A 15,145-nucleotide genomic window follows, 5' to 3' on the forward strand; every position below is an offset into this window, starting at 1 on the left:
AAGTAGGAACAACCACAGAAGAACTTGAATTTTCAGGTTCCGACTCATGATATGCTCAAGAATTAACAGATTCTCCCCTTGTAAATTTTATATCAGACACAACCCTGGTCCTGCAACCCCTTGGCAAGTGAAATCCATGAGAAAGCTCATTTGCATAAGGGTTGCTAGGTCAGGGTCCCTTATGGATTTTTTCAATCTAGTCTCTGTACAATACAATTACATTTTCATGTAGATTGGAGATCTCAGTCACTTGCGGTCCATTTAGTTAGCTGCTAGTTAAAGAAGTTGTGCTCAACCTATTGAGGGCTCAGATTTATCCTTGCACAGAGCTAGGTAAATCAAAGCAGTCTTTTTGACAGGAATTTGCTTACTAAAAATTATGGCCGGAGTCTTATCTCACAAGCACTGGTATAAATCCACGGTTAGTGAGGTTATTCAGGGGCAAGATCAGAATTGGCCCTCTCTCTTTCTCATTAATTATCTAATTTATCTCCAATCTAAATAAATAAATACATTAATATATTCTAAAACAGGCTGCCGCTTGATTGGCATACTGATAACAAAAGAAGATTCTTTTCTTCTTTAGTTGTTTAGCTGCTTTGGTTTCTCTTTCTAAAGTTATAGAGAGAGAGAGAGAGAGAGAGAGAGAGAGAGAGAGTGTGTGTGTGTGTGTGTGTGTGTGTGTGTGTGTGTGTGTGTGTGTGTGTGTAAATGTTGGCCACAAAATAAACTGGCAATGTCCATTTAAAAATTAAAACCATCAAAATTCATTTTGCACTCAGCTCATTGGCTTCTTTAGACACAAGGCATTCTGCCTATCCTTAGGGGCCTTCCTGAAAACAAGAGGTTACCCCCACTGAGAGAGAAATGTAAAATAAATACCCATTATAAATAAAACATCTTCCAGGATGCAGAGCAATGATCTCAAGTTACTGTACACTGAATATATCTAGAGAGAGAGCCATACTGTATCAGCATGAGCTTTAAGCTGCAAAATATATTAACATGTGGAGTAACAGTCCCTTACAACCTCTACACAATGATGAAGCTCTCTCATTAAACTTCCAAATGCTGCAAATAGCAGAACAGTTTTCAAATGGCATGTGGCAAGTATTTAAAAAAGAGTGAGAGGAAGAGACACTCCTGTTCCAGCCCACCCCAGTAAATCACGTTCACCTACCAGTGTAAATAAACCTGCCCGGGGCTCCTTTGCAGAACTGTTTGGATTTATACGAGAGTGTGACTTCAACTACACCAGGAATGTGACGAGGGGGTGTCTGGACTCGAATGGCATGAGGTGTGATCAGCTGGGAAATAACAAGAGAGAAGCATGTCATACATGGGATGTCTGAGGTTTCCCCCATTGGCCCTTGGTTGTTTTTCATGCAGATACAACTGTTTATGACTTCCTAGGTATTGCCAGAGCTGCTCAGACCAGCGGTCTGTCTACTCCAGCACCTTGCATCCAATCACGTGAAGCGCCAGCTCTTCCGAAGCAAGTACAAGAAATCCTGCAGAAGGCCACTTACAGGATAAATTGATTCCAAGGGAAGTGTCTTCCCAGCCCCCGTTAATGAATTGTTGATTTATGCCCTGAAACATGAAGGTTTGTTTCCTTTCCCAAACTCCTGCATTTTCTTTTAGTCCTCCCTTTAATTCTGGATATTCTTCCACGTAAGCATCGAGACCTTTTTGGAATCTGACTAAAAGTGCATGTACATTATGAGATAACATGGCAAAGAGTTCCACAGGCTAGCCGAGTGTTGGGTGAAAAAGCCTTTCCTTTAATCAGTTTTAAAGTAACTGTCTTTCAATGCCATGGACTGTCCCCTAGTTCTTGTATTATTATGATAAGGGGTACATAGTAGTTCCCAATTTACCTTCTCTATGCAGGTTGAACCCCTGTGGTCTGGGGCTCTGTGGTTCAGCAACATCTGTGGTCTGGCTGCTTGCCATTCTGATGGACCAGGGATGTTGCCGGAACAGAGAATCCCTGGACCAGAGAGCCCCAGCTGGATGGGAGCGGGAGCCAGATGGGCATCCAGTGGCTGGGAACCTGGCAGCCAGGACTGTCAGTGGAGCCCAGCAGTCTGGGCCAGTGAGCACCAGGGCCTGGTGACCATGAAGGGAGGTTAGCTGGAAGGCTGGTGGCCCACCGTGGAGAGCCAAGATACCAGGAGTCGAAGGGCTGAAATTGACCTCCCCTGGTCCAGCAAACTCCCTCGTTCGGGACAGGTCAGGTCCCGAGGGTGCCAAAGCAGGGAGGTCCAACCAGTACCAGCAATATCTGTCTTTGGCTATGCAATAGTAAGTCATTTTTGCCTACCTCACTCCATACAAGCATGGTCCCAAATACAACTTGTAGCCCATCGAAGAAATTGTCTCCTATAATGATCACCATCGCTCCCCCTGTAGTCCAGCCTTCACTTGGGCTAATAGCTTTGATGCATGGTGTGGCTAAACAAGCAAGCAAACAAAAAGATAACAGGTTAGTTTTCTTACAATTGGTTTTGGAGCCTAGGTCAGGACTGGCGTGGATAGGCAACACTTGTTATTTGCCCAAAGAAACTGCACTGGTGCAAATTGTGTCTTATTGCAGCTTTGCCTGTCCAATTTACAGGGCTTGCATTGCTGCAGCTGGATTGCTGGCTTGTCTCACCAGTGTTGCCACAGCTAGGACACAACCCTCAATTCGTTCACCCATGCAGGCCCTTTGCCATTCCAAGGAACTCCGCATAAAATAAAATAATTTTGTTCTCGGCCTTGGTAGTGTTAATTGCTCCCCTGTTTATTGCACTTAACATTGTGTCATTAAAGCCTAATAGGCCAACTGTAGTGGGTGTAAAAGTGAAACACTTAAGTGATTGTGCAAAGGCTGTTTTAAAAACACTCATTAGCATATGATTACAGAAGAGTGAAAAAAGCAGGTTGTAGGTGGGATGTGTTACGATTTACTCTGTTTATCAATGGGATAAAGAGAGATGGAAATATCTTGCATTTCCTCCAGTTCCTATCAAGAGACAATATCTAATAATGTTGTGACTTTATGGAATAGATTTTTTTTCTGCTCTTTTCCATATGTTCAAGGCCTCTGGACTATACATCCCATCAGGAACCCAATATGGTTTCCAGGCCATAACCAAAGTCAATCCATCACTCCATTCCCAATGTTGACAGGGTCAGAGGTGGAGGGGAACTTTGGCAGGGCTCCAAAAACATGAGACTCCTTTGAACAGCCAGTCAATCACATCCAATCAGTCAAGGAAAAACTGGATGGCTTCCTAGGCTTGGAATCCTGGGATTTTCCTTCTACCATTTCACTGCCCGCTGGGGGGGAATTAACACCACTCTGAATTCTTTACTGATTCAATCATTTTCTTCCAGTTCATTAATTCTTCTTTAGGTTGATACAGGGCACATTTTAAAAGGGGGTAACAAAACAGTGTAATGAAATAATAGCCTTGCTTGTCTCTTCTACTAACATCACAACCTCTTCTCTCTTTCACAGGCTGCAGGGAGATTGGAGAAGCAGGGAGAGACAGAGATAGGATTTTAAAATTGTTTTAAGTGGTGCTTGTACTGCAGAAGTGCAGTTTGTGAAAGGGGCAGACGGAGAGCAAGGCGGGGTTTACCCACGTTGAAGCTTAACAGATACAGGTATTGGTAATTGCTTTAATATACCCCAAGAACCAGTCCATAGATGACGGCAGTTCCTGCTTAGCCAAACAAACTAAAATCAATTAGTGTCAGTTTCCTTCTGCGCGTTGTTATGCTTTGCACACAGTTTGTTTTAGGGAACCACTGACACTTTTTCATACACATCTTGCACTGCAATGTGTCTGTTTAAGTAAGATGTCATGTTGCTTAATTTGCCTGAAATCAAGTCTAGGCCAGCTGAGCAATAAGTCTGAAATTCTTGGCTAATTATGCAGCACTGTGAAGAGAAAAAACTCTGCAGAAGCGTTAACAAACTAACTGATCGTCTTGGAGAGTCAATCTCTTAGAGGTAGAAGGACCCTATTCTGCATTTTTATTTTTATTTTTTTGGTTCATCTTCCTTCTAAAAAGGCCCTGGGGTTCTCCACGCCCACCAAAAAATCCAAATGCAAAGTGTGGCTGTTTGTGTTCATTGTGTACCGTATTCTAGACAAAGTTCCAAACCTTCTGAGGGGTCAAGTCTCCTTGCTCTCCGTCCATGTTTAGAGTTGTTATGAACAAACATGTTGTCAGACACTGCCAAGACATGCCCATCAACATTCACTGTTGTTGATAACACAACCTAGGGAAAAAAGCAGGAAAGTTATTTGTTTCAGTATTCAGCTTTTTGATGTATTTATTATTATACTGCATGAAAATCCTTGTTCTAGTTTTAAAATATAATTGTTTATTTCCCACTGGGGCAGAGGAGTATTTTCCGCTTCTATCCTGTGCCTTCAGTCTGTTTAACATGGCATCCGAAGGGCCATATGCTATCCGCAATGTACATGACATAATGAACCAGTGATTAGAGACAATCTCAGGTTTCGTTTTCTGTCATGCATTGTAGCATAGAGGTCTGTAGGTACAGAGAATGAGGGCAGACTGCGGAGCATCCAAATAACATGCCCTCTGCTATGTACGTATAGAAGCACTGCCATCTGCTATACTGCACACACGTGCATCGTAGGAAATCAAACTTACAACCATCTGCTCCTAAAACATTGCTCTCTATCCTCTGAGCTAAGCAGAAACTTCCATTAGCAACCAGGGGTAGTAAGGCCTCATTTTCCGTAAGTGGACACTTTCAATACAAATCAGGCCCCTTTAAGGTGTCTCAGGTTGGGCATGCAAAAATCGTGGCTCTCAAAATCACAGATTTTGAAAATCTTGCCCTTTTGTGCCCAGTCTCGCTGGGTTCTAATAGGACACAAGTAAATTCCTAGAGGAAATAATTGTATTAGTTACTGAATCTCATGGAGATCTCTCTTTAAAACAAAATGTCCTCCGCTATAAATCTATTAAACGCAGAGATACTTGAGTCTTTAAACCACATTTATTGAAAAAAGAAACCCTTCATTTTAACAAGTCCGACGAACGTGCATCTCATTAGAACTTTGAAGTCCATAGCCTTAGCAGGACTACATTGGCTTCGACAGAGCTGCCCTCTTTCGCAGCTTGCTGTTAAGGAACTGACTCCTGAGCGTGTGTATGAATTTTCAAAGATGCAGTTGTCATGCTTTAAGTAAGAGAATTTCAGGCTTTAATTGTTGATGAACTGTATTCAGCACACAGCAGGGAAACCTTGCCCCTCCTGCAGGATTTTGCTGGTTTAAAGAATGCTCTCGCTCTCTCTCACCCTCTCTCTCTCTTTTTTTTACGACAAGGTTAATTCATTCCAAAAGGCTCTTGTCATACTGTACATTAATACTTCTCATGCATTCCTGTCACAAAATGTGTTGCTTTGGTGTGTGCCAACTGATTTCATCATTGCACATTTGGGTGGAGTGAGACTCTGTTCCAAAGTGAACATTTCCCGCATGACATAGTTAAACCCCAGTCAGATGCACTTCATTATTTTCCATTAAACAATGGAAATAAATTTTAATCTTTCACTGGCCAGCACAGACCACACTAAGGCAACGGGGGAATAGACCTGAATCATTCCAGTGTCTGAAATATTTATGACAAGATTTTAAATTGTAACCAAATGTAAATCAAAAATATACCCCATATATACACATACATGTATATAGACATACACCCACCCACATATATATATATATGTATGTATAAAATACACAAATACCCACACACAAAGACAATGTTATATATCCACACAGAATACACACACATTATATAGATTAATATACTAATACACACAAATTTTATCATACACATCACACGTGTGTGGCTAAGGAACTATACATAAAAAGAGAATATTCATGCTCTACATTACATTTATAATATTCTAGTGATGCCCTGAAACACAAGTGCTAACTTCCAGATAGAAATTGCAATCTTGCTAAGCCCCCTCCAATGTATAGGAATATTCCTGTCAGACCCCTCTCGTGTGTGGTTTTCTTTTATCACCTCTTGGGTTCACCACCAGAGGGCCAAGAGATTGCCACCTACTGCCGTGGTGTCCAACGTATGGCTGTGGTGTGGCTAGTTGGCTCATAAAACTATTTACATTTTCAGAACAGTGTGGATAGTTTGTTATCACTATAGTGGTTGGACCTACATGATGCAGCAGGTTGGATAGCATGGACCTACGGGATGGAGCCTGAGGTCTGGATCTGACCTCGCTCAGTGTTTTGGAGGCTTTGGGAGCTTGGTTCTGGTTTGGGCCCATCACTTGGCATTACTGCAATTCAGTAAAAGACAGCTTGTGTTTTCTGTGCTAGGGTTCTCCTGGTTCACTTTTTAATCTATAGTATAGAGTAAGAGTGTTTCAGATGATGGTAGTAAAGTTTACTAGAGCTCCAGATATAGCTCCACTCACCCCCCACCTTTGCCGAGTGAGGACAATCAAATTGTTTTATACAGAAGATTAAAATTCAATGTCTTAAGAATAAAAGGAAGCAGAACATGCATTCCACCATAGTCTCTAGCTCCCAGGCCCTCCCTTTTCACAAGCCAACAACTGCTTTCCCCCAGTGAGTATTTCCTGGGTCACGGAGGGTGACCCTTTCCATCTGGAATCAATCAGTCAACTCCTGACAACTTCCTGAAACACCTCACTCCATTTCCTGTTCTCTCCCCCTTCTCCCTTTCCCCCTGGTTTGCTTCACTCTTCAAACTACAGGCCACAGCAGCTTAATGTTAGAGGGTCAGACACAGTTAGACTCCAAAACACTACACAAGGACACCTTTGACCTTCAAAAATCTTTACATCTTAGCTAAACAAATCAAGGTCAACATTTCTTACCATTACCTTGTTAACCATTTATAGGCATTTTTGCCCGTGCCGCTCTCAATGCCTATCCATCAATACCACTTGTTCTCCCGAGATCGTAAAACATGGCAAGCTTTGTTTTCTTTATGTGCATTGAGTGCTGGTGAAAGGTGCCGGCTTGGCTTCCCTGGAGATTTAAGTTCTCAGATTTATCCACAGTACAGACAAGTTACCTCTGCTACTCCTGGGCCAACCTCTCTGATTCCTGATCTGGTAAAACCACCTCCATGGGTGAGATTTGGCTGCTATGCCCATTCAGGTTGTGATGGCTCCACTAGGATCACCAGTTGGTGCCAAACATTGTTGTGGCTTTGCTACGTTCTGGCCCTTTGGGGTTAGGGCTGGCCTGGGCTTGATTTTAACCAGTTATGTAAAAGCAAAACATTCCGCATCCCGATTCCTGGAGTCATCCGGTTCCCCAAACCATAGTTTGAGAGGAAAACGAAGACCTGAACCGTTCGAATAAATAAGGACAAGGCAACACGTTCACAAGATCCTTCACAGAGTTGCGTCTAAGCTGTCTCAGGAATAATGGAGAGCCATTTGCGGTCTTATAAGTGGGATTTGCAGTCGTTCTTAAGATTTGCTTGCATTGCTAGTCAGGCTGGATCCTCTTTACTGGCCTCGGTGATAAATTCATTATTCCCCTGCAACATTCAAACCTGCATTCACTACATCCCTGTGCTAGTCTCATTTCCCATCTGGGTGACTATAATGCTCTCTGCTTGCAGACCAAGCTACGGTTTCCACAACTGCGGAGAACGGACCATGTCTGGCACATGCAACCTGGGCTCTGCAGGCTGCCCTGGCCTCCCTTTTGCTTCCCAACACAATTCAAAGTGCTGGTTTTAATTTACAAGTCTTCACCTGGCTAGCTGAGTGAGTGACCACCTCTTTGCTACCCCCTTCTGACAGCAAAGAGCTGTCTAGATGGCTTTGATTAACAGTCTTGAGATTTAAACCTGGGACGCTAACAGCTGGACGTTGGCAAGAGAGGGTCCTCGCTAATTGAGTCCCCTCGTCAGCAGGGTGGAGATTTCAATGTACATGGGGGAGGCGAGGAAGAGGGATTTCTTACCTATCCTGAAGATGTGTTGCTAGGAAAACTAGCTGCTATTGTCAAGTGGTTTAAGATCCTGAGCTGAAAAGCACTGTAGGTACAAAATGATCTCCCCTTCATACGCTCACTAAATCTGCCTCTGCTCACGCACACATACAAATGTGTTCCACCCCAAATTGTATATATTCATATCAACGCGTACAATGTTGCATATGTACAATATACATTGCTTCAATAGCCCTAAACACACCTATTTACACATGCATACACACGCATACGTACATTTATGTACATGCAGCACATCTCAGCACTAGGGATGTAAAATCCTGGTTAATCAGTTAACCAGTTAAACTGGATAACCAATTAAGCGGGTTCCTGCTCCTGCCTCCACCCCCATGCATGCATAGCTGCCGGTGCTGACCCCCTCGCACTTGGGACTGTTGGCTGCCCCTGCCAGCCCCCCTATTGGGGGCCAGGAGCAGCAACTGGCAGCCCCAAGTGCGAAGGAGGGGCAGCTCCCAATCCCCACAAGGCTGCACCCAGGTACTAGTTAACCAGTAACTGGTTATCCTTACTCAGCACTGTGGAAAGGACCCCTAAAATAACAATTCTTGTTACCATTCCAAGTGAAGAAAAAGTTCTTTATCACACTTGACATCTGGAAACAATATTAAATTCCTGATTCACTTTTCCCTTTAATTGTACAGTCAGTCATGGTACCATGTTAGTTCTACTTTTTCCAAAAGAATAACTATGTGGATTTTTTAATTATTATTTTCTATCTGGATGGAAGCTATCCCATATGAGCCTCCTATGCCGTCTTCACTCAGGCAAGATTCCCTTTGATGCCAGTGGGAGTTTTGATTAATTAAAGACTTCAGGACTAGATGCTTTAATTAAGGACTTCAGGACTGTGTTTGCTGTATAGTTGAACTAGGGGATGGGCTTAACAGTGATTAGAAAAATGCCAGTTACCTCCCTCTGCAACAAACTTCCATTGATTTCAGTGGGACTTTCACATTTAGACCCCCACTCCCACAATGAAGGCACAGAGGACTAGCTGCTTGGCCCTTATTTCAAGGGCACAAGAGTGCCCGGAAGTATTCACTGTAAGCTGTGCATTTGGGTGGCCACCCAGAAGAGATTCAGATGTTACCCAGATGATTATTAGCGTGCCCGTAGCCAGCAGCATGTTTCCACTGGTGCACATGTCTTGGTGCATATAGCAAAATTTATTCCACACGTAAATAAAAAAACGGGGCATATTGGTGCCTGGGGTTCTAGTATGTTGGAACTTGTGGCGTAATTATGAGCCTAGGTGAGCTTTTCTCACATGCTCAGGGATGAACTGAGCCACTCGGGGTTCAGGAAGCAATATCCCTAGGAATATACTTTATGTCTTGCCCCTTTCCTCCTTCCTCTGGAGCACTGAGACGAGGAAAACGCATGTCATGGTTTCTTGCAAATGCCATGGGCAGGCACTCGCCCTTCTCTCTGCTTTTGCTACAGATTGTTCCAGATGAGCCTGTGGGGAGAGCTAATACTTTCCTGCCCATTTCTGAACAACAATGGGGCTATAGGATCTGCTTGATCGGAATGATCCAGGAGCAAGGAGAACTCCCAATCAACAGGAGGCTAATGCTTTAGTGCTGACTCTCAGCTGAAGCATCTTAGCTGAAGTGCCTCAGTGCAAGTCAACAGAATTACCGTCCCCTCCCCCGCCCCCATTATGCAGCGGTCATTACCATTAAGTATTGTTGGACTTCAATCAAGTTCCCTGGGAGAAGGCCTCATTAAGTGGAGTGGAATCATGCATCATGGTTTTCTATGCTGCTCTTGGGGGAATTGCCCTCTGAGAATACGGTGCTGATGGATGCGGGGGTATTAAGCTCACATTTCCAGTACGGGTGAACGCTAATTGCCAATATACAACAACGAGGCCAGATCCTCAGCCCGTGTAAACAGCTCAGCTCCATTGAGGATCTCATCTCAAAGGACAAATATTTTCATTAATCAATGTGCGGATGGGTTGAGTTGGCTAGAACTTGTGGGGCCAATATTTGGACAGTGGTGGGCAGCATGTGGGCCGCAAGCCGCAAGAGTGCCATCGGGATCAATGTGTGGTTCATGAGGCATTTTGTTTACTGTTGCCCATGTGCAGCGTTGCCAGATTTTGCTGGGTTTCGTCCACAAACTTTGTTACCTCCCTCCTACTGGTACTACTAAAGAGACATGCCCATAAAGACAGCGCCCATGAGGTGAGGTGCGTGCTGATTGCATACAACACTGACTGTGAGAGCTGTGCGCTCCATCTGCATCCAATCAAAGCGCTGCTACGGTTCAATCGGCACCCTTCCCCCCTGCAAATTCTATGGACACAAGCGTAGTGAGCACAACTACCCTCCCCCAGCAGACCATCTTGGTAACAATAATCTTGTAGCCCACTGAGATGAAGGAGGGCCAATCATGCGGCCCACTCACTAGTCTAGCTTGCCCATTGCAGCGCTGGGTAAAATATTCCCCAATTCTGAAAGTTGCGCAAGTTTTAGTTTAGAGGAAGTGACTTCAAATACTTGAGGCAAGTCACTGCTATAAATGACCATCACAGAGTGCATGGTTATTATAATGAAAAAATACTTTGGGACGTATTTTATGACCAAGTTTCAACCTACTTTGCCACAGCCCTCTGGTGAGTCTATGTTACTGGTTCCGCCCATCGGGGCCCAATCCACAGAGGATGCAAATCTGTTACAGCCACGATTACAGAACCGTGGCTCTTTGGTACACACCGTAGTGGTTTATCCTTTCAGTTCTCAAAGTCTCCAGTCTAGTGCCTGCTATGTCAGCCAAGAGGTCCTCCCTACCCCTGCACACACCAACGGAGCATCTCCTACCATCAGAACCTCCTGAATTCTGGTTTTGTAAATAGTGTAGGTCACTTCTAATGCCTCATCCAAGTGTTGCGAAGCACTTTACAAACATTAATTAAACCTCACGACATCCCCCATGAAAGATTATTGCACCTAATTTACATATGAATAAAGGAGCATACTAGATGTTCTGACTTGCTCAAGGTCAAAACTCAAGTCAAGGGCAGATTAAGAAACAGAACGCGGGGTCCTGGTTTCTGTCTCTTGCTTTTAGCCATTAGGTTGCATGTAAGAAAGGTGTGTGTGTGTGTTGGAAATATTTTAAAATAAAACAATCACAAGCCATTTCATTTTTCAGATAGATGGTTTTTCTCAACAGTAGAAAACTGACTCCATTATTGGTCAAAAAGGCCACAAGTTAAGTGATTTTCATTGTGTCTTTGAAGCTCCGGCTCGGTAGCAAAGCACATTTCAAACAGTTGATGAGATCACAAACCATCTGGTGTTGCTCTCAAAACTGAAGAACTATTCTTAAAAAACAAGAAACAAAAAAGCAGCCCTCCCCCTGAAAAAAAGCCCCCACACTCTGTAGGCATCTGGAGATGCATTACATTTACAATTCAGTGTTAATTTAACCTGTTTGTTTTTCTATTTTTTTAAAAACAGGTGCAAAATAAATGAACTTTTTCTTAAAAAAAAAAAAAGTCTAATGTAGCAGTGCAATATAATCACTAAGGCTCATACCATTCCTACAAATAAGCCAAAGTTTAACTTTGGTGGTGATCCAGTTAAAGACCAGGCTCTGTGGTTCACACTCATCTCTAATCATAACCATTACCTTGAGATTCTTCCAAGTTATGAGTAATCCAGCCAATTATGCTTGAAAATGTCAGGAAAAGGTAATCATATAGCGCAACATCTACATCATGTTTACTTGTGTTAACAGTAAAACCCGAGTGTGCTTCATGCTTTGCAATGCACCCAAGTTCATACAAAGTCTCCTCAGAGGAAACCAAGGCCAGTGCAAACTAGGTCAAATCTTAACCATGTCAGTGTGGGGCAAGGGTCTGTGTTTCTGTTCTTTGTTTTGACACTGTCTAGTAAATTGGGCCTCCAATCCCTGCATGGGGGTTGGAAGGTGCTATCACAATACAGGTTGACCCAGAACTCCCTGGTCCAGAAACATCCATGGTCAGGCTGGATCTGAATCAGCCGGATGTCCACTTTTCGTAGGCATGGCAAAGTTTCTGGCAGTTCCATAAAGTATGTTTACAGCCACCAGTCCTGGGTATCAGTGCTGTTATTTAGCTCTAATTTACCCCTAAATTTCCTCTAACAGCCCAGAAAGCATTGGAAATGTTGGTAATGCACTTAGACAATATTGACCTTCCGTGGACAGGAAAATTCTCTAGTTCAAAACTGGCCAGGACCTGAGGGTGCCAGACTAGAGAGGTTGAACCTGTAGAAGTAAATGAATAAAACTCGCCATCTAGCAGGTTTTCATGCACAATGTATCACATGAGTGACAAACCTGAAGTCAATTTACTTATGTAAGTAAAGGTAAGTACCTGCGTAAGTTTTCACAGGATTTAATAATACTAAAGAAACCCATTGAAATTCTTTTGGTCTTGTCCACAAATTAAACTTAATGAATTAAATCATGAAAATCAATAGAAGAGCTTTGTTTCTATTTTTGCCTCGGAGTCCGACTCTTCTTTACACAATTATGATGGTCTCGCATTTCTAGGATTGACAGCTGTCCTTTCTAACCTATTTTTTTTTTAAAATGTCACATTCATACCTTTGTTGATGTAAAGCCTACCAAGTGGAATTAAAATGAACATGTGTTTGGAGTGTGAGAGCACAACCAATATTTTGGAACGACTCGCAAGTTTAAACTTTTGACACCGTGGAGGCGTGCCGGCAGCGTCTGTCTGATGCCAAGGCAGATAAAACAGGTGTTTGCACAAATTAAAATGAGAAAAGAATTAGGTGGAGCTAGAAGATGAGAATTCCCATCCAAATGCTCTTTGCACCCTACCCACCGCACTGCTCATAAGGAAATCATTTCCTACATTCATTTTCTATCTTTACCTAACCCTCATGGAACTTATTCACACTGATATTGAGCTGTTCACAACATTTTCCTTGTCCTTGAAGTCACCTAAATTTCAGTCTCGTTGACAAACTGGGAACTAAGCCCTGGCTCGTCTGGAAGCTCATGAACGTTTCTGAGCAAATCTGGACTAAGATCCTGCTCTCACTGAAATAAACAAGATGTTGCCATTATTTTGGACTCAAGTCATGCTAGCATCATGGTGTTGAGACAGAACTAGGGAAACCAGGGGTGTGTGAGTGAGTCTCTTGACAAAGTTTTGGGTTTAACCCTCGAGATTTAAGAGTGACTCTAAGGGTCTAAACCTGTACAGAGAGAGAGAGCAGAGAGAGTTCAAATCAGCTCTATGAAACAAAACTAGAGAATTTCATTTGGCTTCCGTTTTCAGGCTTGGCATGCAGCAAGGTAGAAAACCAGAAGGAGAAGGAGTCCATCCCAGCTCATTTTCTTCTCCAATAAGCTGCTGATTTTGGTACGCAGTTCAAAAGCAACAGAGGCATGTGTGCGAGGCATGCCAGGCGGCATTCCGTTGGTAACCATATGAATGACTAAGGCTGATTTCAGTCTCCTTGTTGCATGTTCAGCTGGAAATTTAAATTCATCCGGGCTCCATAACATCAGCACCTTGGAATCTGAGGCAAGAGAATCACACTGGGAACAAGGCTGATGGCTGAAGATTGGCCTCAGCCAGAAAATCTGGATACAGATCCAAACTCTTCCACAGTTCAGGGCATAGTGCAAACCCAGGAGTTTGGTTTCACCTACCGTAGAGATGTGGCAATGCGGTAAACACTGAAACTAGATTTGAACCTCTCTAAAACGGAGGTGTTCTGGGAGCCAGAGTTTCATTCTGGGGATGCCTCTAACCAATATTATAATTGATTTATGAGCAACAAGGAGTCCTGTGGAACCTTAAGGCACATCTAGACTATGGGTTTTTTCAAAAGGAGATATGCAAATTCGGCACTAATTTGCATATCATCTTCCGATCGCATTTTTGAAAGTGGGTCTTTCAAAAGTGAAAGTAGTCTGGACACGGGGGAGGAGGGAGAGGAGGGTTTCGGGAAAAAAGCCCTTTTTTAAAAAACGAGGTTTATGAGGTTCTTCGAAAAAGAGGGTTTTTTTTCTGAAAAAACTGCATCCAGACTACGTTCACTTTCGAAAGACCCGCTTTTGAAAATGCAATCAGAAGAAGATATTCAAATTAGCACTGAATTTGCAGATCTCCTTTCGAAAAAAATGTAGTCTACACATGCCCTTAAAAACGAACACATTTATTTGAGCAACTGCCTTCACGGGTTGGAACTCACTTCATCAGATGCATCTGAAAAAGTAGGTTCCAGCCCAAGAAAGCCGATGTCCAAATAAATTTGTTAGTCTTTAAGGTTCCACAGGACTCCTCATTCTTATGTATTTCAATTTTTTTATTGCAGTACTGTCTAACAGCCCCAATTTCTGCCCAGGATCACCTATTGTTCTAAGCCCTGTACAAAACACAGGACAAAAAGACAATTCCCTACAGTTTCATTTCACTACAATCCAAAATCATTTTCTCTTGGTCAGTCTTCGTACTTGCTGGCTCCATTTACGAGTCATGAGATGATTTTTCTTCCTGTCTCAGATTTTTCTTTGGAATTTTGGCAGGCAACATCTGGGATCAAAATAACAATCTATGTTCCTTTGCTGATGGGGTTGCCATTAAAAAGCCAAGGTTCATTTGCTGAAAGTTAACAGAGTGTTGTATCCAAGATATCATGAGCATTCCCTAAATTTAGATGGGGCGATAACGATGAATTATCTGAACCCCTTGAATGATAATTAGTCTATTTACAAATAACTATTTTTTCCCACTAAAAAAGTTTTAAAAAAAATGAACAAGTGGGGGTTATATTTTGTTTTGTTTTGGTCTTTACATTTTTCGGTGATTTTTTTGAGGTTTGCAACTTGAAAACTTTTGTTGTGTTTGTTTTTGGCAACTGGAATGTTCATTTTTCAGGTTTTTACTGAAAACCTGAAAGTTTTTGACAACGATCCTTTTTGTGAACATTTTTACTTTATCAGATAAAGCCATTTTCTGTCCAAAAGTATTTTGATGAAAAAATTTCAACCACCAACTCGCAATAATTTTTGGTGCATGAAGCCTTTAATGATGATGGCCATTGTAT

At 42.6% G+C, this 15,145-nt stretch overlaps 1 protein-coding gene across 2 annotated transcripts in view; it reads right to left on the reverse strand.

The window, feature by feature from the left end:
- Window positions 1-15,145, reverse strand: part of EBF2 (EBF transcription factor 2) — a 211,517-nt gene that overhangs the window by 40,323 nt on the left and 156,049 nt on the right. For both annotated transcript variants that reach the window (XM_014569061.4, XM_006114184.5), the window contains exons 8-10: window positions 4,162-4,279; window positions 2,327-2,457; window positions 1,181-1,307 (exon numbers count right to left, since the gene is read on the reverse strand). In XM_014569061.4, the coding sequence (XP_014424547.1) occupies window positions 1,181-1,307; window positions 2,327-2,457; window positions 4,162-4,279 (376 nt within the window). The remainder of the gene's footprint in view (window positions 1-1,180; window positions 1,308-2,326; window positions 2,458-4,161; window positions 4,280-15,145) is intronic.

The sequence above is a fragment of the Pelodiscus sinensis genome, chromosome 28, assembly GCF_052426305.1.
Source record: "Pelodiscus sinensis isolate ZL-2025 chromosome 28, ASM5242630v1, whole genome shotgun sequence".
Lineage (NCBI taxonomy): Eukaryota > Metazoa > Chordata > Testudines > Trionychidae > Pelodiscus > Pelodiscus sinensis.